This window comes from Artibeus jamaicensis, unplaced genomic scaffold, assembly GCF_021234435.1.
Source record: "Artibeus jamaicensis isolate MK-2021 breed Jamaican fruit bat unplaced genomic scaffold, CSHL_Jam_final contig_851, whole genome shotgun sequence".
NCBI lineage: Eukaryota > Metazoa > Chordata > Mammalia > Chiroptera > Phyllostomidae > Artibeus > Artibeus jamaicensis.
In genome coordinates, this window is record NW_026521986.1 from 14678674 (window position 1) to 14702892 (window position 24219).

Below are 24219 nucleotides of genomic sequence, written 5' to 3' on the forward strand. Positions count from 1 at the left end.
TGTAAATGGGTGCTACATGGAGTGAAGGCTGAGAGAGGCACCCTCAGAATGGGTGGGGCACGGACAGAGCAGGAAAGACGTCCTGGTGACCCAACTCAGGAGCACAGCTCTGGAGAACTCCAGAAGGAGCCAGGTACGCATGCTCCAATGTGTTTTGAACCCATCCTTTGCCCTGCAAATTTTAGCTCCAAATAGACTTTTTTTTTTTTTAACCAGTAGCACAGTGACTTTCATAGATGAACATGCTCTTTGGGGTCTCCTGGGAGGCTGGCTCCTCACTCACTGCAGATGAGTCCTGCCTCCACTTCAGGGGGATTGGCACCAGGGTGGAATTCTGCATTGCTCTGGAACCTGCTTCCCCTGCCCGCTCCCATTCCCACATGCCTGGCAAGAGGCCCATTGTCTGACAGCGGTTGCTGGTGAGCTGTTTCCAGGCCGAACCTGACAGCAGAATCGGCCTCTTATTCATAGGCCATCTGCCCAGTCTCCCTAGTTCTCAGCCGACTTGGAAGGTGAGATGAGATCGTCAGAATGATGGTGTTGGTTGTTAATAGTGAACATGCAAACTAACACGTTTCTACATGCAAAGGTTCACACCTGGTGGTTTTGCCCACAGTTAAATGGAGGTCAAATTCATATGTTGTACCTTCTGCAAATTTGAGCCACTTCCTCTGTGTGTCTGAGAATAATACGCCCTCAAGAAAGCAGGGAACACAAGTGACAGTGCCATCTTCTCCGATGGCAGGGGGCAGCACAGTGGGCCAGGGTATTCACACTAAGCAATGTATTTACCTTTGCGATTCTCTGCCCCAGATTCCAGTTACCTCTGGTGAGCAGGTATGGATATGAAATTAAAATGATAACTGAGGATATTTATCAAGTCAGACTTACACCTTAGAATAAGGTTCCTACTAGAAACAATTTTTCAAAAGATGAAATGACCCAAGATTCCCCAAAAATATTTATTTATACAAAGGTTTTGAGAGTAATATTTGTATTTGTCTTTATACCTCAGTCTACGCGTCTGGGGCCAAGTTGTCGCGTGGCACACACATGCAGCTCCCCCGCGTGCCCACGCACCGCACCTGCTTCCAGGAACACCAGGTGGACACAGGGTCTCGGGGACGGGGGGGGGAGCCCCTAATGCCCCAGAGGCTGCACAGACCCCACACTCAGATACGCGTACCCTGACCTGGAAGGTGTCGAGCCAAGTGTCCAAGGGGAAGTATTTACGATTGAGGAAGAAGGCGAGAGGAAGCACCCAGAGGGCAGACAGGAGCGGGTAAACCTCACCTTCTGCTTCTGAGTTCGACATTTCCATAGGGCCCAGTACAGCCGAGGGCCCTGGACCTACATTACCTGGACTTTTCCCTGTAACGATCCTTGATGCTGATTGATGTCAAGAGGGCAGTTCGCAAAAACAACCGATTTGTCCTTCATCCCAGGCAGTATGAGATACGACACTGGGACCATGTCTGGGTAACCTATCTGAAGAGAAATGCTTGCCGTGCGTAGTGTAATCCAGACTCCCTAGGGCAGGTGTGGGGCAGCGCTGAGCAAATCTGACCTCGGATCAGAGGTGTTTTCCAGTCTGGTCCTCTCCTGGCCATTTTCTACCTTTCCTCCTCCCCAGGTGCCCCCAGTCCCATTGCCGCATGACTTGTCAACTTGCCATCCCTCTTCCTCTGTCCCCACCACCTCTGTCCACCTCACAGAAAAGTCTGTGTGTTCTGAAGAGTCCAGCCTTCCTCTAACCAAATCCACACTTTCCTTACCACAGTGATTCTCAGAGCCAGCAAGAAAGAAATGTTCCAGAAGGGAACCTCCATCCCAGCCTTTTGCCTGAAGCTGCAGGTCGCAGGCGCCGGGCCTCTGGGGGAGGTCTGTTGCTTCCGTGCTCTCCCCAGGAGCGGCAGCCGGGCAGTTCTCGCTCCTCTGTCTGTCGCAGGGGGGTCTCAGCTGCACTTACAGGACTTCACCACCATGTTAGAGAGGTGTTCCACCTTGGGGGTCCTCCCGACGTAGTACAGGATAGTCAAGGGCTCCAAGTCTTGGGGCACGCAGCATGGGGAGGCAGACGCTTCAGGGTTCAAGGTGTTGTACAGGCCCAGCACCTGGGGAGGAGGCAGCATTAGAGGTCGGGAAGGCCCCCTGCTGGCCTGGCGCCTGCACCAGCTCCAGGGGCTGCTGCGCCAGAGAGGAGCGCGTGGCAAACGTTCGCCCAGAGGAGGAGGCAGCCCTTCCACACTTGTTTAGCGGCTTCAGCATGTTCACAGGTAATGGGGGGCTTTCAATTGATAATGGAGTTCTCTCTCTGTTAAGAAAACACTGCTATATCGGTCTTCCTGGCTCTAACTGATTACTTTGGTGAGAAGTGCTCTCCCCAAACACTGCCATGTGGTAATCGCCAGAGTGCAGGTGGGGGGGGGGGGCAGGCAAAATGCCGTGATAACGAGCTCTAATCTAAGGAAACGTGCTTCCTAAACAACTGCCCTGGTTTTGATTCCCCTCCAGGGAAAGACAAGCTGGTTTCAGAGTCATGGACTCCCTCTCTCTCCTCTTTTCTTCCAGTTGTTCCATTTAGCTCCTGCATGCTACACATCTTCTTTCAAAGTAACTTCTCTACACGCAGGGGCAGGACCGACCAGGGTTCTTTAACTGATGGCAGGAGCTGTTCTGCCCCCACATTCCTTGCCAGCCATGTGCACACCTTTCTGACATACAAGGTGGTGACTGACAGCTAATTTTCAGATTGTTAACAAAGGCTTTAGACAGTGAATAAAAGTCTGGCTGGGTCCTTCAGTTGGTGAGCGCATCACCCCCACACAGCAAGGTGGTGGGTTCAGTCCTCCTCAGGGCGTGTACAAGAATCAGCCAGTGGATGCATAAACCAGTGGAACAACAAATAAATGTTTCTCTCGAACTGTTTGCCACCTCCCTTTCTCTCTCTAACATAAAAATTAATGAAAAAAAGTCTGGTTGAAACTATGTAAGAAATTATGAAGGATAGAATGTGCCCAAGTAGAGTTGGGCCAGGGTGCCAGGATCAGAGCCTTCACCAGCAGGGTTTTACTCCAGCTCACTGTTCGCTCATTCACCGTTCAGTCCTTCAGGCACCATCGCAAATCAGTGGCCTGGCCAACCCCACCCCCACCTCCCTGCTGCTCGACCCCCACCCCGTACCTTGCTGTGGGTTGTGTCTGCACTTCGGAGGTATGGGCAGGGGCCTGAGCAGAAGTTGGCGTAGTAGCCCTTAGGTTCGTGGACCCATTTCCAGCCCAGATCCTGGCGGAAGTCGATGTAGAGAGGGCGCACACAGCAGTTCTCCTCCACATTGCTGCAACACAAAACACACCTACAGAAAACCAACCCAAAAGCAAACCACCATTGTCAACGACTTCACAAATGGCCCTCGTGTTTGCACTTGGGGTCCTCCCTGGTCATCATCAGAGGTGGTCTAATCAATGAGATCCCAGGTTCAAGTGCATTGAGCTGTATAGGCTATAAAAGACTTGTCTGTGTTGAAGACCATGATTCCAAAGACTTAACAGGCAGATACAGATGATGGGGATGAGAAAAAAGGCAACAGGGGCTGTTCCCTTTTACGTTTGAATCAGAGCAGGCACGTAAATTGCTTCCCATGAAACTGAGCAGTTTAGTTGAAGTTGATTTTATGACCTTCCTACTGTGTGTCTGACCAGAAATGAGCGCTATGTTCATGCAGCTCATGTCCTGTAGGACATGACTATTTGGACTAAATCTTGAGGCCATCAAAGCAAAATGGGGCCTCTCCTTCTACTATTAGACTCATGATTCCTAGACCACCCCAAATGTGATTATCAGGCCATTTCCATTCTGTCACCTGCAGAAATCCATTTGGCAATAGCTCTCAAGTGGGCAGCTAGTCTGCACTTCAGGACCTGCTGAGACCTAGAACTTGCCACTTCCAAGGCAGCTGTTGGCCCAAATCTGGCTTCTTGTGAGTTCCACAAGTGAACCATGGCAGGCATTCTTTGTTATCTGTTCAGCTGTCATTCCTGACTCCCCTTCTCCCTTGCTGCATCCCATTATAGAGTCCAGGCCACCAGCTCCTTGTTTTCCCGGGCTCCCTGCAGGTGGGGGTGGTCACACAACAGCAATGACCAGACATAGAATTATGGAGGGAATGCAGGCATATTCTGGCAAGAAATATTCCGTTCTGTATAAAAGTTACAGACAGAAGAGGAGCCCTGCTGGCTCTGCCTCTCCCCCTTTCTCATCTACCCCTGTGGCTCTCTAGTCACTGTGACCGTAACCAAGAGAAGGAAAAGCAAGCCAACATGTTAAGCATGACTGGAGAGAGAGAGAGACAACTCGTGTGCTCCTGTGGCATAATTAAGCAGCCAGGCTGAGCCTGAGCCTGCTACAGCTGGCTTCTTGTGAACAAGAAATCCCATGCCGGTCAGGCCACTGTTAACTTGCAGCTGAGAGCATTCATTCCTAACTGATTTAGCGCCACACAGAACAACAAATCTACATGCCTTTCCTATCTCCTCTGTTCCCCAAGCTCAACATCCCTCCTTCATTTGGCTATTCCTAATAAGACATGGTTTTAGAGCTAAAACTTTCCCCATTCTCCCGAGCTCCAGCCAGCCAAATGGACCCATTCATGCTCCTTCCTTCGCTAGAAGGGCCTCCCCCTCCAAGATCCCGACCTACCCAAACCCCAGTTGTCCTCGAGGGCTCGAACCCCATACCTTCTGAAGCCTCTCCTGCATCTACAGAGGAACCCCTAATTCTTAAGCACGTAATCTGTCAGACCTCATGCACGTGGTTTTTTCCTACCTTTTAGGCATCACTGTGCGTGCTTCCCCAGCCACTCCTTTGTAAACAAGAAGCTAAATCACTAAATAAGAGAACAGGCTCTTTTTTTCTTCATCTCCTCATAGTGGCTACTTAACTATATCTGAATTTGGTCACTCATTTCTCTAGCTCAGATTCCCCCTACGAATGAAGGCTGCCCTGTTTTCCCTTGTCCAGCAGCACCCTGGGACCCTCCTCAGCGAACTGAGCACTTCTTTCCTGGAAACTCCTGCCTGCCTCTCCCCGCCACGCAGACACCCCCATGAGTACTTTAAAACACAAGGACTGTGCATAGGTTTCAGCCGAGACCCGCCATCCAAACCATCTGAGTGGCTCTCCCCTCCTGACGTACGTGCTTCCTCCAGGGCCTTGCGGAGCTGGGCCTTGGAAAATCTGCGGGGCTCCCGGAGCAACTGCGATTTGTACAAGGTTTGAAATCCCTTTCCCTGGAGATGTCTGCGAATATCATCAGGGCCCCTTGGGTGGGTGTGGTTTGGGCTGGTAGGGGGGGCAGCCCCATGGTAGGTACACAGTCAAGGTTGTCTTGGGAATTCACAGATCCTGAGTGGGCCCAGGCTCACCTAAAGCAGTAATTGGTGTCCAGGGCCCGCTTCTTCCTCTGCCCGCCCTGGCCCCCATTGTCAAGCCGGTGTGGGGGGATCATCATGAGGATTAGATGAGGGTTGTGGTGGTCCTTCTGCTTCCTGAGGCGTCCCAGATCCCCACGGCCATGATCGTCCTCGCTGTCCACACCTACAGGAGGGAAGGCAGAGTGGAGGCCGCTCTCTCACCCCTCCCCATCACTGCCCGGGAGGAGCGACCGTGTGGTCTGCAAGGATGGGAAAGACTGGGGGGCAGGGTGCTACCAAAAGAACCCGCAGGGCACCCCTGGTTGGGTTCCTCGTGACTCCCACACGCGCTCATCTCCCGGAAGGGCGCGAGCCCTTCCCAAGAGGCTCCTGGGATCTGCAGGGACCCACGAAGCACCTTTCTCACTGGGCGGCTACCTATCATCCCTTGGGCTGGTGAGTTTTAAATTCTGGAATTCAGGAATCCCTTAGGGCTGTGAGAGTTTCCTCTTATCATCTGAATTGGCCAAGATAGCATGGAAGTTTCCACTGTCATTTATTCTGAATTGGCCAAGAGAGTGCAGAAGTCCCAGCTGTCATTTAGGGTGTCACAATCTAATCCTGATTGAAAGCCAGAGGCATGAGACTGAATAATAATAGTTACCATTCTCATTGGACTTAACAGTTTCAACAATGTTTTCACTATAAAAAAAAACTCAGATGAGCTAACGAAGTGTACGATAAACAGCTTAGCAAACAAACTCTGGAAAGAAAACCTGCTATGTCATGTGGAAAGGAAAGGAATGAAGACTGAATTAGAAAGGGTCTCAACTAAGGGGAGGCCTGTTTTGTGACAGCCGCCTGCCGCGTCCATCCCCCCCTGAGGCCAGGCGCAGGGGGGGGGGGAGCGATTGATTATTAATCAGGAGAGGGCCTTGCCCTCACCCAGGGCGCTGGTCTGTGAGATGAGCGCAAGGCCTGGTTTCCAATTTCACTTCCTGAAAATCGCTATGAGCAAATCTGAAGTGGAAGGATTTTGTCCTAACCTGGCCTCTAAGTAAGGATTCCAAAGATCTTCTGAGTTCTGAGATTCTGTAATTAGGATGTCAGATGCTTGGCTTTAAAAAGGAAAAAAAAAGGCTCTGGCCCTGCCCCAGGTGGCTCACGTGGTTGGGCATCATCCCGCAAAGTGAAAGGTCACGGGTTCGCTTCCTGGTCAGGGCACACGGGTGGGTTGCAGGTTCGGACCCCAGTCAGGGTGCACATGAGAGGCAACTGATCGATATTTCTCTCCTTCTCTTTCTCCCTCCCTTACCCTCCTGTCTCCTAAAATAAAAAATAAACTAAAAAAAAGTTTAAAGGCTCTGAAATAGAGCCAGTGCTGGTAAAAGGACTGCCTGGGGCAGGGATCCATGAGAGGGCCACACTCTTCCAGACAAGCCTCTGACCTCAGGCTCCTTTGACTTGGTTGGTGTGACCTTGACACTCCACCTGGCCTCTGGTGGGCCCCAGTTACCCAAAGCAGGACCATGACAGGAAATGACAACCTGAATCCAGAGACTGCCTAGGTTGAGCGTCTTAGAAACACATCAGAAAACCAGAAGTGACTCTCGACTTCTAGCCACCTCCACCCAACACCCGGAGCCCTGACGCGGTCAGTCATTCAAACCCTGATGCCCTCTGGGCAAGGGGCCAGTGGGCTCTGTGACTGCTGGCGGACCCAGGGGTCAGGACCCTCAGACTCATGTCCGCTCTTTTCTTTTAGGGAAGGGAAGGATGGCTGTCATTTGCTGAGCATTCCTGGCACTGTGTGATATGCCTGTTATCTCACTTAATTTGCACGGCAGTCCCGTGAAAGAGGTCCTCTCATTCATGGGACTTGGGCGCAGAGTGATGGCTCGGCTCACCTACAGGATTTCACTGCTCCGACCAACCTGGCGCTGCCTTCCAGTGCTAACGCGCTCTCCACGCCCAGAAGCTGAAAGCCATACCGCTTGCTCGGGAGCAGAATTACTCAAGCACAGCACAGCTGGCCACCCTTGTGAGGGAGCCCGGTTCCTTTCCCTGGGGTCCGGTAGGGGTCCCCTGTTCTATGTACATTGTTACCTTTGAATTTGATTTCCATCACCTCGTGAATGTTTTCCAGGATGTCTCCATTGGGCTGGAAGGTGTGACAGGGACAGTGAATGCTGATTTCCAGGCCTAAGTTGGACTCTGCAAAAGAAGACACGGAGTTGCTGAGAAAAGCTCTTTGTGAGACAGAGATGTGTGCCCACCGCCGGGTCGCCAGTGCTGACCCCTCTGCAGCCGCAGGCAGGGCGGACCTGTCCCGAGGGCCCAGCAGACAGAAAGGGAGGCTGAGCGCGGCCCTTCCCGCTCCCAATGGCGTCCTTCATGTACTCCTGGAGGTGTAAACCAGTGGGGGATCGGGAAGGAGAACTGCGATACTCATCCATTTTCAGAGGGCGGTATTAGCGAACAATCGTCACCTGCCCTACTTGGAAGCAAAAGAATGAGGGTGCAGGACGGAGTGGTCACACCATCTGTGCTTGACAAGAGAGAGAAGGTGTTCAAGCCACGGAGGAGGGGACCAGGCAGAATGGCCAGAAGAGACCAGGGAAAGGGGAAAATGGAAGAAATCTGGGGCAGAGAGGCAGTGATTCGAAGGCCCCAAACTCAGAGGGCCACAGGATGGGAGGCAGGTGGCCCAGCCTGAGCCGTAGGGTTGAAAGTCAGGAGCAACATCAGAGCAAGGTCAGCTGCAAACCAGCAGCAGAATCAAAGAGGAAGAGGCCAGCATTTCAACCAGGGCTGAGGCTGTAGACGTAGATAGAGTGGTCTAAAGAGCACAAGGTGAAAACCATAGGGCACAAGGTGAAACCAAAGGGCACAAGGTGAAAACCACAGCTACACTTGGCTATATTTTCCTTAAGGAGCAAGGACACGGGCAGGTGAAAGTTCCCTGGAGGTTTCTTCTTTGGGAATCCTTGTTCACCTTAACAGGGACATCAGGAACGTGGAGGGCTCACCGAGGGAAACAAGCGGCTCAGGAAGACGGTTGTGACACCGGAGCTCGGGCCAGAGGCCACAGCAGAGGCCCGTGGCCAAGAGTCTAAACAACAGCCTGAGAGAACGAGCCTGAGGACACGTGCGTGCAGGGGTTTGGTGGCTCACGTTCGGGGGGAGAGGGCTGGCTCTGGCCCTTTCTCCAATTAGCTGGGGAACAGGTGTTTGGGTAACCAAGACTGGGGAAGCAAGGAAATTAGTAAAAGGGGCTGAATGAAGTAGAAGGAAAAAAGGGGGAGAAAAAAAGAAGTGAAAAATTCGAGCTGAAGCCAGTAGTTTTGTGCAGGGAAACCAGAGAAGACCTGGTAGCATGTCAGTTCTGGTGGGTCCCGCAATCAGGGCCTCTCTACCAATCCGGGAGCAGCAGGGGTCAGGTGCAGGAAAGGTCACGGCAGGAGGAACCCTCTGCGCTCAGGGCCAGTGTCTCAGAGAGCTGACTGGTGTCCAGTCTCTGAGGCCACCCTAAGTCTGTGTGAGCCCCCAGCCTTGGGCCCAACCTGGAGTCCTACTGAACTCTGGTGCCATCAGGGAAAATTCCAGAGTCCAGGCCTGCTCGGCATCCTTCTCACGGACAGAATGACCCCCGCCTAGAGATGCTAGCCATGGTCAGGCAGACCTGGATGGCCCCAGTCCTACTCCGTAAAAACCAGTTCAATCCGTCTTTCCACCAACTCAGAGCACAGCCTCTGGGACACGCTGACACCAGCTGAGCTTGAAGATTTCTGTCCCAGGAAGTCAGCTCAGAGGGACCGTATAACAAGGGGCCTGAGCCCCACCCAGAGAACGAGAAGGGAATAGAAAGGGAGGTATACGTGGTGTAAGGAAACTGAAAGAAGCTGGAGCCGCTGAAATGGGCTACATAACACACCGTATACTTCCCGTTACCCAGCAGGGTTGAAGGTAGGCCGGGAGAGACCTGCAGTGGGGTGAGGCAGACCGTCAAGGTGCAGGTGGATGTGTAGGGAGGAGTTAGGGTTAGGGGACAGGTGTTAACTGGGAGATGGTGGCCTGGCTTGGCCAACAGGCTCGGTCTAGGTAGAGAGCTCAGAGAGTGATGACAAGATTCGCCAACATTTGTTGAGCATTCCTGCGTGGCAAGCGCCACTCTAAGACTTCCCTGCATGAACTCACTTCATCTTTATAATAACCCTACAAAGTGGGAGCTGTTATTGTGCCTCATTATGCAGATCCGAGGACACTGAGGCTCAGGGAAATTAAATGGCTTTTCCAAGGTACTCAACCAGGACCTGGTAGAGCCAAGAATCAAACCCAGGCAGCTTGATGCCGGAGCCTCACTCCTAATTGTCAAGAGACAAAGAGAGAAAAGAGAGGCCAACTGAGACCACCAAGGAAGCAAGAAAGCTGCCCACACACTCACTGAGTTGCAAAACGGTTCTGTTTTCCCAGTGCCCCGCCAGGCTGCGTGCTGGGCGTGCTCCGTGCCCTGCCCTCTAGGGGAGGCCTGGCTCTGCACACAGAGGAAGCGCAGATGGGGCGCTGCAGTAGCTCAGGGGTATGAGGGCCCTGGACCCGAGCCCTGGAGAGGGCTCCAGCCAGCTGCGGGACCCAGAAGGCAGTCTGGGAACTGGCACGCAGTAGGTTTTTGCACGCAGACGTTTGCCAAATGAATGCAAGACCAGATGTGTGACTCAGTTTCCTCTTTGGTCCACACCACCAACTCCATTCGGAGTCCATTCGCTGCCTTGTGTGGGGCCTCTGGAGAGGCCATGAGCTCTGCATGAGGGCCTGTGTGTGACTGCCCTGCGCAGGGCGCGGGCAGCATCTGCTGGGAGAGAACAAACCTCAGAACTGGCAGCAGTGGGGGAGGTGGGTGGGGGACCATAGGTTTTATTACGAAATTATCTTTTTGATGTCTCCAAAAGGATGGAAATCATTGTGAATGCAAACTGCTCATTGAGTTCTGCAGCTGTGAAAATAGGAACTCCTTCAAGTGCTCAGGGCCTCGAAGAAATCCAGGTGGAGCTGATCAAAATCAGACAGGGAAGTGGAGATTAATTTCCCGGCCCCTCCCCAGCCACGTCGGGCTCCAGGCGGAGGGCGGTCTGACTCAGAACCCCCAACAGGGCTGCTCTCTCAGCAGATCCTCATGGGCCCTCCTAGGCTATTGCCTCCGAGCTCGGCAAGGGAGAGAGGAAGGAATGGCCCGGCACCCTTGGAGTTCAGGCAGGGTGCCTCCAGCCCACGATCTGCCACCTTAGCCATTAGGTAACGTCCCTTAGGTGGGGACTTGCAAACTCGGCTGCCTACAGAGCCCGGCAGGTTCTGTAAGTGGGCAAAGCAACCAGCATCTCACGCTCAGTGGGGACTGCCAGCCTCACTCCTGGGGGTCACTGGGGAACGGCGGGGCCTCAGGGACATGAAGAAAGCGTGGCCCCTCCTCAAGGGGTGGCGACTCTTTATCTCCAATGGATCGTTTCCAGGAAATCTTACAATTTTTCAGGAAAAGCCAGAAGTCTAGGTTTTATGTGAAATCTTCTGACTTTAATAAAACAAACCACCAACTGTTGACCCCTGGTCGAATTGAAAGTGGCAGGGTGAGGCGGGGAGGGGAGCCTAATGTGAGCTGATGGAAGGCGGTCCGACTCGAGGCGGTGGGCACACTGAGCAACATACAGGTCTAGTGACATGGAACGTACACTGGAAACCTTTGTGATCCTATTAACCAGTGTCACCACGATACAGTTAATTAAAAACACTGAGAGCAATGTGTAGGCCAAGCCATTAGCATTCTCTGTCTTAGAGCTTTGACCCCCAGTTTTCTAAAACACCAAGGACAAGAAAGGACCCCCCTGCCCCAGGGGCCCCGGCGCTCAGTCCATGCGTGGGCTGTGGCTCCGAGGCAGCTGGCAGCAGCAGGGATCTCTTCACAGAGAGACAGCAGGAGCACGGGGCCACCACAGGTCCGCCTGCCCACTGAGCGGGATGGGTCAGGCGCTGCCACCAGGCGCAGAAATAGCGAGGCGCAGTGTCCCAGGCACCATGACAGCCGGTCGGGAGACTCCAGTTCCCACCCAGGCTGCGGGGCCTTGGTCGGATCTCTTAACATCTCTGGGCCTCAGTTTCCTTATCTGACCCAACCAAAGTTTACTGTCGTGGATCAGAATGAAAGGGAAGGAACCATTCTGCACCTTACTTCCTGGGGAAGGAAACAGCGAGTGGGAGAGGTGTTTGGGGCGTGTTACGCGTGCTCTGTCTACGACCAGCTCTACTCAGGTGGCTACCAGGTCTTTCAAGCTTAATCAGCCAAAACAGAACCTTCCCCGAACGTGGTCTTCTCCCAGTCTTTCCAGTGTTAGTGAGTGTTACCACCTGGGTGTTCAGTCCCTTGGGGCCAGCTAGACTCCTCTCGTGTCCTCACACCCCACACACAATCCACCCGTCCTACTGGCTTTCCCTCCAAAATACAGAAGAAATCCGCATCACCTCCAAACCCGCCGCTTCTGCCCTGGCTGAAGCCCCTGCTGCTCTCATCCGGCTGCTGCAAGGCCCACCCTGGTGTTCCCGCCTCGTCCCTTGACCTTGTGGCAACCAGAATGGGGTGTAAAACAAATCACCTCGCCCCGTAACCCCAGCCCTGCTTAGAACCCTCCTAAGATGTCTCATCACACTTGGAATAAGTCCTTAAACCTGACTGTGGCCTGACAGGTTCAAAACCACATGGCCCCAGCTGCCCTCTGACCCCCAGCTCCCTGGGCTCCAGCCACGCCAGTCTGGTTGCGGCTGCTCAAGCAAATCAAGCTGGTCCCCACCTGGGGCCTGGGCCTTGCTGTTTCCTTTGCTCAGAACATCCCTTCATCCTGACTTGAGCAGGCTGGCCTTGTCATCACTTGGGTCTCAGCACACAAATTCCCTCCTCACAGAGACCCTCCCGGAGTTTCCAATGTCATTATCACATCGCCTGCTTTCTGTTCTTCCTGGTACTTATCACTCTCTGAACTTCTTGTTCGGCAGGACGCTTATTCATTACGTGTCTCTCCCGCCAGAACAAAAGCCCAGTACAATCCGGGGACTTATCTGTCTTGTTCACTGCTAGATCCAGGACGTGGCTTGGAGTGAGCATTTAATAAACAACAGTTGAGTGAATGAATGAAGGACACCCAGAGAGTCAGTGACAAAGCTAGACTTTAACCCCAGATCTGTGACTCCCCTACTTCTGTCTTCTTCCCTCCGTTTCGTGAAGGACCGAGGGAGCCCAGGTTCCATCCCAAGTGCTCATTCTGAGAGTCACCCTACCTCTTCTCGAGAGCCATTCACGCACGGTTTCAGTGACATCGAAAGACAGCCACTCGGCGGTGCCTCGTGTGGGCAGGTTCTTGCCACCAATATAGCGTTGTTTGGCAATGTGCTCATCTGGCCGGAGTATCTACAGGGCAGAGAAAGGAGTAAGTGCCCACAAGCTATGCCACAGCGCCGGACGGCAGGTGAGGGGGGCAAGAGGAAACGCAGAGCTTCTGAATGACCTTCGAGCTCTTTAGTCAACTTAATCCTCTTAGTGACACGTGGACACAGACCCTAGAAAGGCAGCATTCACACCCAGGCCCGCCAAGCCCTGTGCGGAGTAGAGGCCCGATATGGCAACGGAGCTGGACTTCCCAGCTGGTTTCTGTTCGGGGAGGGGCTCACCTGGAAGAGCTCGATCCTCTGCTCGTTGCGCTTGGAGCTGGGGTTGGGCACCCGCAAGACCCGGAATTCTGCTCGGAACAGGTTGGTGCCATTTTTCTCCACAGAGGACACGTTGAAGCGGAAGACCTTGGAGGTGATTCCTTTGGGGCAGACGGCCAGCTCATCTAGGAAACAAGGCAGCGGGGGAGGCACAGTGTGAGTGGGACCCACGGGAGCGGCCGATGCCAACGGGCACTCGCCAAGGGGCCAAGGTCCCACCTGTGATCTCTCCAGAGGCTGGACGGCTCCGACCTAAAAGTGGAGATAGGAAGAAGATCCGTGGTGGCCCCGGAATCACACACAGACATGAGAGAGGAGCAAAGAGACTGCAGAGCCCCAGCGCATGGCACAAAGACCGGCCACTCAACTGCGGGCCACTGACTGTGATCAGCCGTGATCTCCCTGCTGCCTCCTCACCAACCCCAACAGGCTCGCCAGGCCGGCTTCTCCTACTCTTTTAGAAAAGACAGATTCTCAAAAGACCTCAGGCGTTCCCCCTGGCAGTTTAATCATCTCACGGCTATTGGGTTCCTTCATTCACGCGATTGCTCACGCAGGCCGTCATTCACGTACCGGATGTGTGCTGAGCAAATACGATGTGCAAGGGCAGTGCTGACGCCAAAAGCAAGTGAAGAGATAACGGCCCCTGCCTTCTGGGAGACTGACCTACAGGGAAGGTTGCTGATACATGGGCCCAAGCAACGGGGCCAGAGGGAAAGTGCTGAGGGCTTTCGAAGAAGTCCAGGAGCTGCTGCAAAGAGATTGGACGCGGAAGAAAGCAGAGAGCACTTCGTGGAAGAGGAGGTATTTGAGCTGGGTGCAGCAGGAGGAAAGGGTTCGGGGATGGCGAGGAAAGAAAAGTCACATAGGAAGGACTGCCGGAAACTAAGGCAGGGTGGGGAGGAAACTCAAGGTGAGTAAGAGCGCCCCCAAGCGGCCAGGCTGGAACAGATGAGATGAGGTCAAGATTGGGGGCCACCGCAGGGAGGTGGAAATGTCAGACAGAGGGGTCAGGTTTTATCCCATCGACAGTAGGGAGCCCTGGAAAGGGTCCGAGCAGTTCAGTGACATGATGGACACCACGTCACAGCCCCAACGAGGCTGCGCTCGTCTGGCAAAAAGCTTACATCTCGAGCCTGGCAGACCCACAGGCGTTTAGATGTCCCTGCGGCCAGAGCTGGCTCCTCACCAGGGCTCCTTTCTCTCTGAGGGTTTCTTTCCTCCACAGCATGTGCTATGCCAGCCTCCGACACCCCACTGGCCCTTCGTCCCTGTCCCTGTGACAGAAGGCAGCACATGTTCTTTCCTACCCCGGAGCCCGATGAAGGAAAGATCTTTGTCTTTTCTCCCGGGCACTTTACAACCTCAAGATCTGAGCAGCATTAACACCCAGAGGAAAACTTTCTACACAAATGGTAACAATAGACAGAACTTGAAACTCAAGCTCAGAGACCCGGATTCCACACATAATGGCCAGGGCTGGAATGAGCTCATAATCACCCGAGGGGCGGCTTCGGAAGTCGGAAGTCACGGACGAGGCGGGAAGGATCAGAGGCCTGGAGACAGGCAAACGCGCTACTGATCTTCAGCAAAGGGGTGAGTGAGCGTTTCTGGAAAGTGCCATCTGGGGGACCTGACACTGGCTCTTCGAGAATTAATGGAACAGATGTTAGGCAAACAAATGTGTGAATGCCTGCTAATGAAGCCCTGATTGATAACTGGCTTTGAAAGACAAAGACTGCCAACTATCCCCTGAACCGTCTCGGACAGAACCCAAAAGGAATCGCGATGGCGATTCAGTTCCTAAGTGTGAGGGTGTGTGGCCCTCTGGACGTGGAGGGGCCACTCGGACTGCACACCCTCTCGAGCACTGACATCCTTGGTTCTCGAAGGAGCCGTCATCAAATGGCTGCGGCGATAATGGCACCTCCAGTGACTGCTGAAAGAGGGAGGGAGGGAGGGAGGGCATCAGTGCCACGCGCGCATCACTCCAGACAGGGAGAGGGTCACAGTAAAGGGCACGTGCCAGGGAGGAGGGTCAAGGCCACGGGCGGCCAGGAGGGGGTGGGGGGAGCAGGGAGCTTGGGGAGTCTTCAAGACGTGGGTGACTGTCCCTCCTTGGTTTCTTTCAGCCCGTCAGTCAGATATCTGTTCCCAAACTTCAAGGGAACAGATATCCGAGTGGGAATTCAAGGAGATTTCAAGAAGGAGGTGAGAAGGATCTTTTTTTTTTTTTTTTTTTTTAATCACTGGGATCTACAGACTCTAACAGCTCGTAGGGATGTCAGGGGTCATCTAGTGCGACCCCGTTCAGAGGAAGAAACTGACGTCCGGAGGGCCACCCATGGACCTACGGACCCTAATACGCAAAGCACAGACATAGTCGTTACTGACGTAAAAAGAATGTCCTAGGAGAGGAAAGAGAATGTGACCATTGTCTTGGCAATTAAATGCACTGAATAGTAATGGTGTTGTAAATGATTTGTGGAATAAGAGTGTAAATAAGTCACCAAAATCTAATAATATACCCTTCCACTTCGTTAAGAACTTTAATTAACTCACTTGACCCTCCAACAATCCTTCAGGAGAATGAGAATAAGAAAATTTACCATTTTACAAATGACCAAAGTGAGTGTCAGGAAATGACTTTCACAAGGTCACTCAGCTAGTAGCTGGCAGGTGTGGGATTTGAACCCAGGTCTTCTGAGGGCCTTTATTGAAGCAGAGGCTGGAAGTTGGAGATGACCCCAGAGATCATCTAGTGGAGGGACGGTTTCACCACCAAAATGGGGCAGGATTCCATGAAGTGGACCCACGAATACCGACCTGTGCCTCAGACAAGCACCCATTCCCAGTCAGGTTCATGGCCAAGCCCTGCTTCTGCAGAACACTAGTATTATTGAGAGCAGGACTAGAGGGTTGTTGACCTTTACAAATTAAATTATGACCAACTTTTTCCATTACACACAAAATATATAGATTGATGGCTGCCATTTTCTCTTTTTTAAACAAGCAAAACCAATTTATGTAGAATATTCATGGAAAAGCCTGGAAACAGCTGACCATGTTCAGACCATGCCATTCCCAGTGTTTTCGACCCCTGGGCTCACAGACGTGCCTTTGCCGGTACGAGTCGTCTCTGCTGGGAAAAGCCCTGGAGCTTCCAGCGGCGGGACCACCTGCATCGGGCGGCTGGGCTGCTTCGCCCCGCTGGGCCGTAGAATCACCTGGAGAGCTTTACAGACAGATGCGGCCTGGCCCGCTCCGCACTGCAGATGCTCCCTGCACTGGCCTGTGGGCGGACCCAGAGCTCGCTTGCTTTTTTTTTTTAAGATTTCCAGATGATTCTAATATGCAGCCAAGGTTGAGAATGACAGTTTATAGTGCTCGGTACAGGGTGCCATGGCTTCCAGATGTTCTGGGAGTTTGAGAAACCACAGCTTTAATGGTTTAACCTTTAAATGGATTAACCTTTAAATGCATTAGCCATGTTGTTTGGCCGAGGCATCTTTTTTGAGAATTTTGCATTAGAAGACCCTGAATATTTTACGCTAGTGTTAAAAGTTGGGAAAGTGCACGGAAAGATCCGGACTTTCTGCCGCTCCAGGAGATGGTGCAATCTAGTCAAGCGGGACCCATCGTCCTAACCTCGGAAACCAGCGGAGCGGGTGCCCCCTTTTCAACGGGGCATGTGTTCTCCAGGTCCCCCCACCAGCCTTCCCTACACGCCCTATTCTCTCCATGACCTGCGGCCAAGAGTCCTGAGCAGCGCGCCAAGGCGCTTGCGCCGTGGCTGTTCTCCGGGGTCATTTGCATCCGCTGCCGCTGCCCGGACTCTGCAGGCACTCGGATTCGCAGCCCCTCTGAGGAAAGGTTTGGCCCTGGCTCACTGAGTCTTTAGCTTCAGTGAGTTTAAAAAGCAACAGGCAGCTTGTTGAAAAGACAGATTCCCCAGGTCTCAATGCCCAGAGATCCTGAGGGCGGGCTGGGGCCCCGGGATCCAGCGTCCACATTTCCCTGGCCTCCGGAACACTTGGACAAACACTGGCTGGCTGGGCGGCACCGGGCACTGGCTCCAGAACCAATGAGTTCTCTCCATATGTGTTTTAATTTTCAGAATGAACAAAATCTAAATGTCACAGCCGGGGTGGGGGAGGAAGAAAGGCTAAAATATCCAGCGTTCTCAGGAACTCTGGGTTTGCTGGTTGTCCTAGCACCACCCTCTGATGAAATGACGGTCTCCTGCCAGACACAGGTAATTATAGCCAGGAGATAAGGTGATACCACCCTGGTCATATCTCGACAATAAGGATGACAGAGGAACTGAAAACGCAGTGTCTTCCCTCCCACGTGGGTCATAGAAAGCCTCAGCCTGCTTCCCACAGCAAAATCCAGGAGTCATAAAAGGGATTACAGTCTTGCCTTCACTCCCCTGAAGAGACTATGTTGACTCATCCCAGATGTAACCACAAAATTGTTTCAGCTCAAAAGGACCTTAGAGATGATCTCTGACTTCACAGATGAGGAAACCAAGGCTCAGCGAGACGGACTGCCCAATTCTGTGTGGTGTGTCTGCTTGAGATTCTTCGTTAGAGAAAAACAAACAAACAAAAAACCCCTTTTGCTGAATGTGGGCAAACGTTTTGTGGCTGTGTCAAGCTCGGGCCATAAAAATAGGCTGATCTAAGAAAGAAGGCACCTGGTTATCATTCTACAATCTGCCCCGGGGGGGTTGCTAAGGGAATAGTTCCTAACCCCTCCTGCTTGGTCCAACTCGCTGTTGATCAAAATTCTATTGGAGCACAAAGGTTAAAGGTAGGACTCGGGATGTGCCACCTGCACATTTGCACGGGGGCTAATCAGAGATTGCTTCGCAGGCAGGAGCACTAAATTAGAGTCCCTGCTCTTTGGAGGCAAATCACTCCACTGATGCGAGAATGTCCCTTCGTCCATTAAACAGGGAAATCAGGGTACCTGCGTGACTCGGCAGAGCCAGGGGTGGCCCGGCCCTCTACTCTCACCTTGGTGTCCCTATTCTGCACTCCAGGGCATGATTCCTTCCCGCGCTCTGCTCTCCAGGCACTACCGCCACCTGCTCCAGCTCCACTTCCCTCCCAGTGCCTGTTCCCTGGGCACAGGAGGGTGCCGAGAGTGACAGAATTTGGGAGAGAATGTTATCTCACCCCCTCTCAGCAGAAGCTCTGGCCCGGAGACCCTGTTGGAGTCCCACCCCAGATCCAGCGCCCCACCAGCCTGCACGAGCTCAGGACAGGCTTCCCTGGCCCCAAGCCTCTGATGAGGGCTCTGTGCTCCTGCTCTGCATCTGTTGGGCGTTTCCATCTGCCCACTGCCTCCTTTATAAGTAGCGTGCCTTGTGCGGCTGCCTCTGCAGGCCTGGCTCAGCACCTGACCAGCTGCAGGGCGGGCCCAGGCCATGTCTGCTCAGCCTCTGTGTCACCTCCAACAGCTGCAGAGAGTCTCGGCCTGCTTCCTGTGTGCACCTGCCCGCCTCCTTGGCATTGCCTTGTCCCACTGGGCCCTGCCCCCTCGCCAGGGCAGCACTGTGCTCAGTAGGTCCGTTCCCTGCCTGACCACAGCTCCCTGGCCCCAGGGACAACCCACTGCCTGCTAGTTTCACGGTCCTGGAGCTGCTCAGCCCTGCCCTGGCTTCCCCAAGGCTGTCCACTCTTTGTGCCCGGGGTCTGCACAAGATGGAGGTCCACTGGCACCTGTGTGCCCTGGCACCTCTCTGGCTCATTCACTCTTGGCTGGGGAGTCCAGCCTGGCTGGGCCCTGGTGACTCACAATTGCTCCTCCCTGGGGCTCCGCCTCCTGACCTGGATCATTAAGGTCCCAGTGCTTCCCTCTTGCCCTAGGCTCCCCTCAGACCTCTCCTGCTGGCCTTAGCTTTCCACTTTCCTCAAAGTCTATGGCCGGTACCTCCTCCCTTCATGGGTGCCCAGGGGGTTGGAGATTTAGCCATCCAGCTACCGGTGTGTCTGGGAAAGGTGGACCCCTGGCAGGCCCTGAGTCAGTCTGCCCCAGAGGGCCCTGGGCAGGGAACACTAGTTCTGCCTTGTCCTCCAGCCTCACCCCACACAGTAGCCACATCCTAAGGCAGGGCGTTCCTGGCAGCCACAGGACACGAGAGTGGGAACCCCTGGCCAGGAATTGCCGGCTCCTGGGCCTGGTGTGGGCCAGCCCCCACTGGGGCCTTTTGCACCTTCGGCCAGAGTGGTCCACCCATCAGCCGTCCACTCCTTTTCTCTAGCCAGGTTCCCTTCCACCCCTGCAGCTCCCTCCTGCTGACCACCCTCACCCTGTCTGCTCCATCCTGCCACCCAGCCCCCAGTTCGGGAACTGCCCCCCTCCCAGGTGAGCCTGGCCGAGGGAGCGAGGGAGTGGGGTGTTGAGGACACCTGCTGGTAGGAAAAGCAAACAGAGCTGCGCCCAGAGTCCCTGGCTCACATTCCTCCTTCCTGGGCTGTCAGTCTCTCAACATCTGCCAAATCTCTCTCTCTCATGTTGAAGTTTTTAAAATCCCTTTTCAGTAAATACACATGACTTCCACACGTGTACAAACACACAGACGTCTCGCTCAGAAGCCTCCCAGCTCCTCAGCACAGACAGAGCCTCCTGGGAGGACATACTCCCAGACACACGTCCCCTCTGCACCCGCAGCCACACCTCCCACCCACTCTTCCCGTGACACGCAGACACAAAAGGGCCGCCAGCACACAACTGCACGTCGACGAGAGCCACGACCCTGCCTTCCCTGCGCCCACAGGCCCGGAAGACACCCATTTGGAGAACACGAATCTGTCTACTGTACAAATCCAGACTATACATTGCCCTAACACACGTGTACTTGTGAAGAGAGGTGCGTGCCCCTCCCCCGTGCCCATAGCTCACGTGGGTCACGTGTGTGGTGGAGAGGGAAGGACCCAGAGGGCAAGAAGATGCCTCTTGCCTGGGATTCAAAAGCTTGACATACATTAATTTGGGGCAGGTACTCTTCTTCCCAACAACTGGAAAAGCGGAACCAGAGATGTGCCATTGTGAGCTGTGAAAAGGAGGGAGGAGACGGAGGTCTCCAGATTCGTGACACTGTAGGGCTTGACAGAGAGCTGGCCCTGCCCCTTTATGGCACCTATATGCCTACAGTCACCTACTGGCTCGCATGTGCAAGAGCACGCATGTTAACGGGACAACAACACGCAATTCCGAATTAAAATCGGTCAAGGATGTGATGCGATTTCAGCGAGCCACTCAGCCCGGGGCTCCTGGCCGCCCAGAAGTGGCCTGGTCCGACCAGAATGGCCTTGTCTCCCTCTCCACCCACACGCCCAGTCCCAATGCACCTCCTAAGCCGCGGTCTGGGTGAACCCGGGGCGCCCCGCTGGGTGGCCACTGCCAGGCCCCCCTCGGTGGAACTCCCTGCTCCAGGTCAGACCCTCCAGAGCAGACACGCCAGTGAGAATTTGGACTTACTGTGTTCCGCCAGCCCCTGGATCATGTCGAATTTATGGATTTCTTTGGCATAGTACTCCCACTCGGTGTTTTCCTGAGTGCAGCCGTCCTCCCTCTCCTCCAGCAGCTCCCGGGTGCTGTTGTAAAGGGCCAGGATCTGGTAGGGGACATGGGTCATCACCGATGGCTCAGGGGGACTAGTGAGCCTGAGTTTGCTCAAGATCTGTCCCCTAATGGCTTCCACCCTCTTCTTCTTGATGTGGCTGAAGTCCAAGGTGGTGCAAGTGGACAGAGAGACGCTGACTGTGGCAAAGTTCAGCAGGGCCAGGACCACCAGAGCCCTTTGCAAGTGCATCTTCATGTGCGAGCCCGGGGGAGAGGCCAGGGGGGCTGTGAGGCCTGGCGAGGGGGAGACCCCAGCAGACGTGCAGAAGGAGGGAGGAAAACCAGGCGGCCTCCCTAGATCCCGAAGACTGAGGCTTGGCAAGAAGGTGCATGAACTCACTGCACTGCGAGAGCTTCAGGACTTCCAGGAAGCGCTGGCAGCCCTGAGCGCGAAGAAGCCGACTGTGTGCCTTGCAGCTCTGGGTTTCTTCTCCATGTGTCTCAACAGGTTCTGCTGGGCTCTGACTCCCAGCAGGCCAGGTGGAAGGCAGGCAGAGGGCTGAGAGGGGTGGCAAGGCAGCTGGGAGTAAGAAGGGAGCTGGAGTTTTTCCTTAGGTAAAAATAAATAGAGCAGATATCTGATATTGCCAAAGGCGGCTCGGCGATGGGGAGAAAGTGGGTTTTTTAAAGAAGGAGCAGAAGGACCATGGCTTGGGTCCCAAAATCAGAATCCTTGCCTTGCCCTGAAGGAGAATAAGAAAAGAGAATGGAAAAGAAGAGGAAAAAAAATGCTTAAAAAAATTTCAGATCACCAGTGAGTAGGTGGGGAGAGGCCGGGCTGGGCCGCTGACAGCCAGCTAAAGGTGGGGGCAGCGGAGGACACACTTGTCTCTCAGGCACACCATTCATGCTTTCTCTTTGGTTTACACTTCCTTGGGGCCTTTCTAAATGACTTTGTTCACGCTGCCTCTTGTCTTCCTTGGCTGGGATGTGGGGTTATGTGCGACTGGAAGGCAGAGAGGACAGGCCCCTGTAGAGCAGCCCCAACAATCCACTTGGACGCCCAGGGTCACCAGCACCTCGGCTTGTCTTCTCCCTCGGCCATCGCTTCTGTTCCCTGCTTCCCTTTTAAAAAATAAAAAAGGAGAAGAAAAATAAAATAGAAGCCAGCTCACTGCACGCCTGCTCCGGAAAGCTGTTTTTCCTTCTTTCGCATGCTTCTTCCCCTATCTCTCGCCTCCCTTGCTCATTCCCTCGGACTTGGCTTTCGTCTTCCCTCCCTTTCTCTGCCTCCTGCTTCTCTCTCCCTCTCCCTCTCGCTCTCACACACACACACATGCACACACACTGCTTTCTCTATTTCTCTCTGCTGAAATTTTATACCTCCCTCCGATGACGTCTCTGGTCCGGGGTGGGGGAGGGAGGGACCAGCGCACGCAGCCTCTTTTTGCTGCACCGTTTTAATGTGTTAACCAGGCGCAGGAAAAGCCGAGCCCGTTTGAAAAATACTTTGCGAGTCCTCTCTTTCGACGTGGTAACTGAACTTTTTTCCTCCTCTTGGAGTCACTCCTGCTACACGTTGACTGTTTTTCTGGAAAGTTACTCCGGTGAATCCCCTCCCTCCTCTCCCGCAACTCCTTCTCCCTCTCCACAGCTGTCAGTCCGTCCTCTGCTGGGCTGGTCTTGGGCTGCCTCCCTGGCCGCCCCCTCCCGGGCCAGGCCGAGCCTTGGGCAGGGTCGGGAGCGCGGGGCCTGGGCAGCGGCCGTGCCGCCCTCGCTGGAGGGTGGCGCTCGGGGTTGGAGCAGGCTCGGAGTAGCTGGGTCCAGCTCCGCGGCCATCCTGGCCCGGATTCTTCATTGACAAGCTTGGAGTCAGGCAGCTTTGCTGAAGCTTGGAGATGCTCCAGGGGCGCTGAAAATGGCGTTTTCCGGCAGATCGAGGGTGCCCTCTGGCGAGGCGAGACCGCCAGTGACAGAGGCTCAGCCAGTCGGAGCTGGGAAGGCCGGGAGGGCTTCAGGCTGCAGATGGGCTCCCGGAGAGAGAACTTCGGGAGGGGCAGAAGGACACAAGCCCTCAGCCCTCGGGGAATACCTCCCCTCTCAGCCCCACGCGCGTACAAGTGCACCTCTCCCTCCCCCGAGCCCTGCTCTGACTGCAGCCGCTCTCGCAGAAACCTCCTCCAGATGTTCGCAGCCTCCCGCCCCGCCGGGGGTTCCGCGGGGCACACTGCCAGCGAGCACGCAGTCTGCAGCTGGCAGAAGCCCATTTCCCAGATGGGTGAGGGGAAGTTTTCTCTCTGTTTTCCTTCCTCTTCTCAGCCTAAGCTCCTAAGTGTTTTCCCAGGAGAGGACCCACACAGGACTGGCCTCTGTAACATGGAATCACTTTCCTGGTAGTCAGTGTTGCTCCCTACCACCCCACCCTGCCTCACCCCAGCTTCCTGGACTTATCCAGCCCGGCCTGGCTTCTGCTCCTGGCTCCCGGGCTACTAACTGAAGGAGATGTTTACTGAATCCCGGGGACAGCGGTGGATCGGTTTACAGTTGAGGAAACTGAGGCAGGGAGCAATTTAAAAGGCCACACTGCCCGTGGGGGATAGAGGCAATGTTTTACACAGGCTCTCCGATTTGGGTAGGCATTGTCATTTGCATAACAAATGAGGACACTTAGGTGTAGAAGTAGCTTCCTTGGGGTCCCCTAGCCAGGATGTGTCAACCGATATTTGCACAGAGTCTATTGTGAGTTTATAACTACTTATGCCGGCTGTACTGCCTTTGAAATTCACCCAGCCTTTGAACAAATATTTCTTGATGTTTACCCACATACCAGGCACTGTTCTAGGCTCTGTGCATACAGCAGCGGACACGACAAACAAACAAAACCGGTGCCCTCATGGAGCTTCCGTTCTGGAGCTAAAGGTGGAATAGTAAAGATATGTACATAGATATGTAAATTATGTAGTATGATAAAAGGTAAGTGCCACGGTAGAAAATAAAACAGGAAAGGCGGATAGGCAGCGCCTAGGTCGGGGCGACATTGGAATGTTGCAAAAATAGATGCTGGAATTTTAAATCAGAAGGCCTTCAGGAGGCCTTTAAGCAAACACTTGCAAAATAGGCAGGAAAATGACTAAAGTCATATTCTTCTGGACCCCACCTCTACTAAATCAGTCTCCAGGAATGGGGTCCTGTTGTATGTTTTCTAAACACACCTCACGGGTGAGTCCGGTGCCCAGCACGGTTTGGGAACCACTGCGCTAGGGCTTCTTTCTGCCTGGAGTGAGCTGCAGTCCACCTTTGCCTTCAGCAGGTTGGGAGGAAGTGGGAGTGAAGGTTTGGAAACCCGTTATAAGGTGGTGGTGGTGGTGTGGCTATGAGTCCCCAAGGAACGAATTAAAAATCCAAAGATTAATTCCTTCTTTCTCTTCTCGCGCCAAGGAAGAAAGGAACAACGGATTTGTGGGAGCTTGTATTTCTTGTTTGG

At 53.9% G+C, this 24219-nt stretch overlaps 1 protein-coding gene across 1 annotated transcript; it reads right to left on the reverse strand.

The window, feature by feature from the left end:
- Positions 1 to 959: 959 nt before the first annotated feature.
- Positions 960 to 22569, reverse strand: TGFB3 (transforming growth factor beta 3). The gene is made up of 8 exons (XM_037145222.2): positions 22119 to 22569; positions 20652 to 21860; positions 13122 to 13285; positions 12732 to 12861; positions 7518 to 7625; positions 5424 to 5595; positions 3184 to 3337; positions 960 to 2114 (listed from the first exon to the last, which is right to left on the reverse strand). The coding sequence occupies exons 2-8, from the start codon at positions 20989 to 20991 to the stop codon at positions 1956 to 1958; spliced, it is 1227 nt and encodes a 408-aa protein (XP_037001117.1). The 5' UTR covers positions 20992 to 21860; positions 22119 to 22569; the 3' UTR covers positions 960 to 1955.
- Positions 22570 to 24219: the final 1650 nt, after the last annotated feature.

What these genes read in the sequence shown, in the direction of transcription:
- TGFB3 (XM_037145222.2), bottom strand. Translation starts at nt 20,991, where the DNA reads ATGAAGATGCACTTGCAAAGGGCTCTGGTGGTCCTGGCCCTGCTGAAC. An exon ending in GACACCAATTACTGCTTTAG is followed by an intron (nt 3,338 to 5,423) that starts GTGAGCCTGGGC and finishes TTTGTGTTGCAG; the next exon opens with CAATGTGGAGGAGAACTGCT. An exon ending in CAGACACAACCCACAGCAAG is followed by an intron (nt 2,115 to 3,183) that starts GTACGGGGTGGG and finishes CCTCCTCCCCAG; the next exon opens with GTGCTGGGCCTGTACAACAC.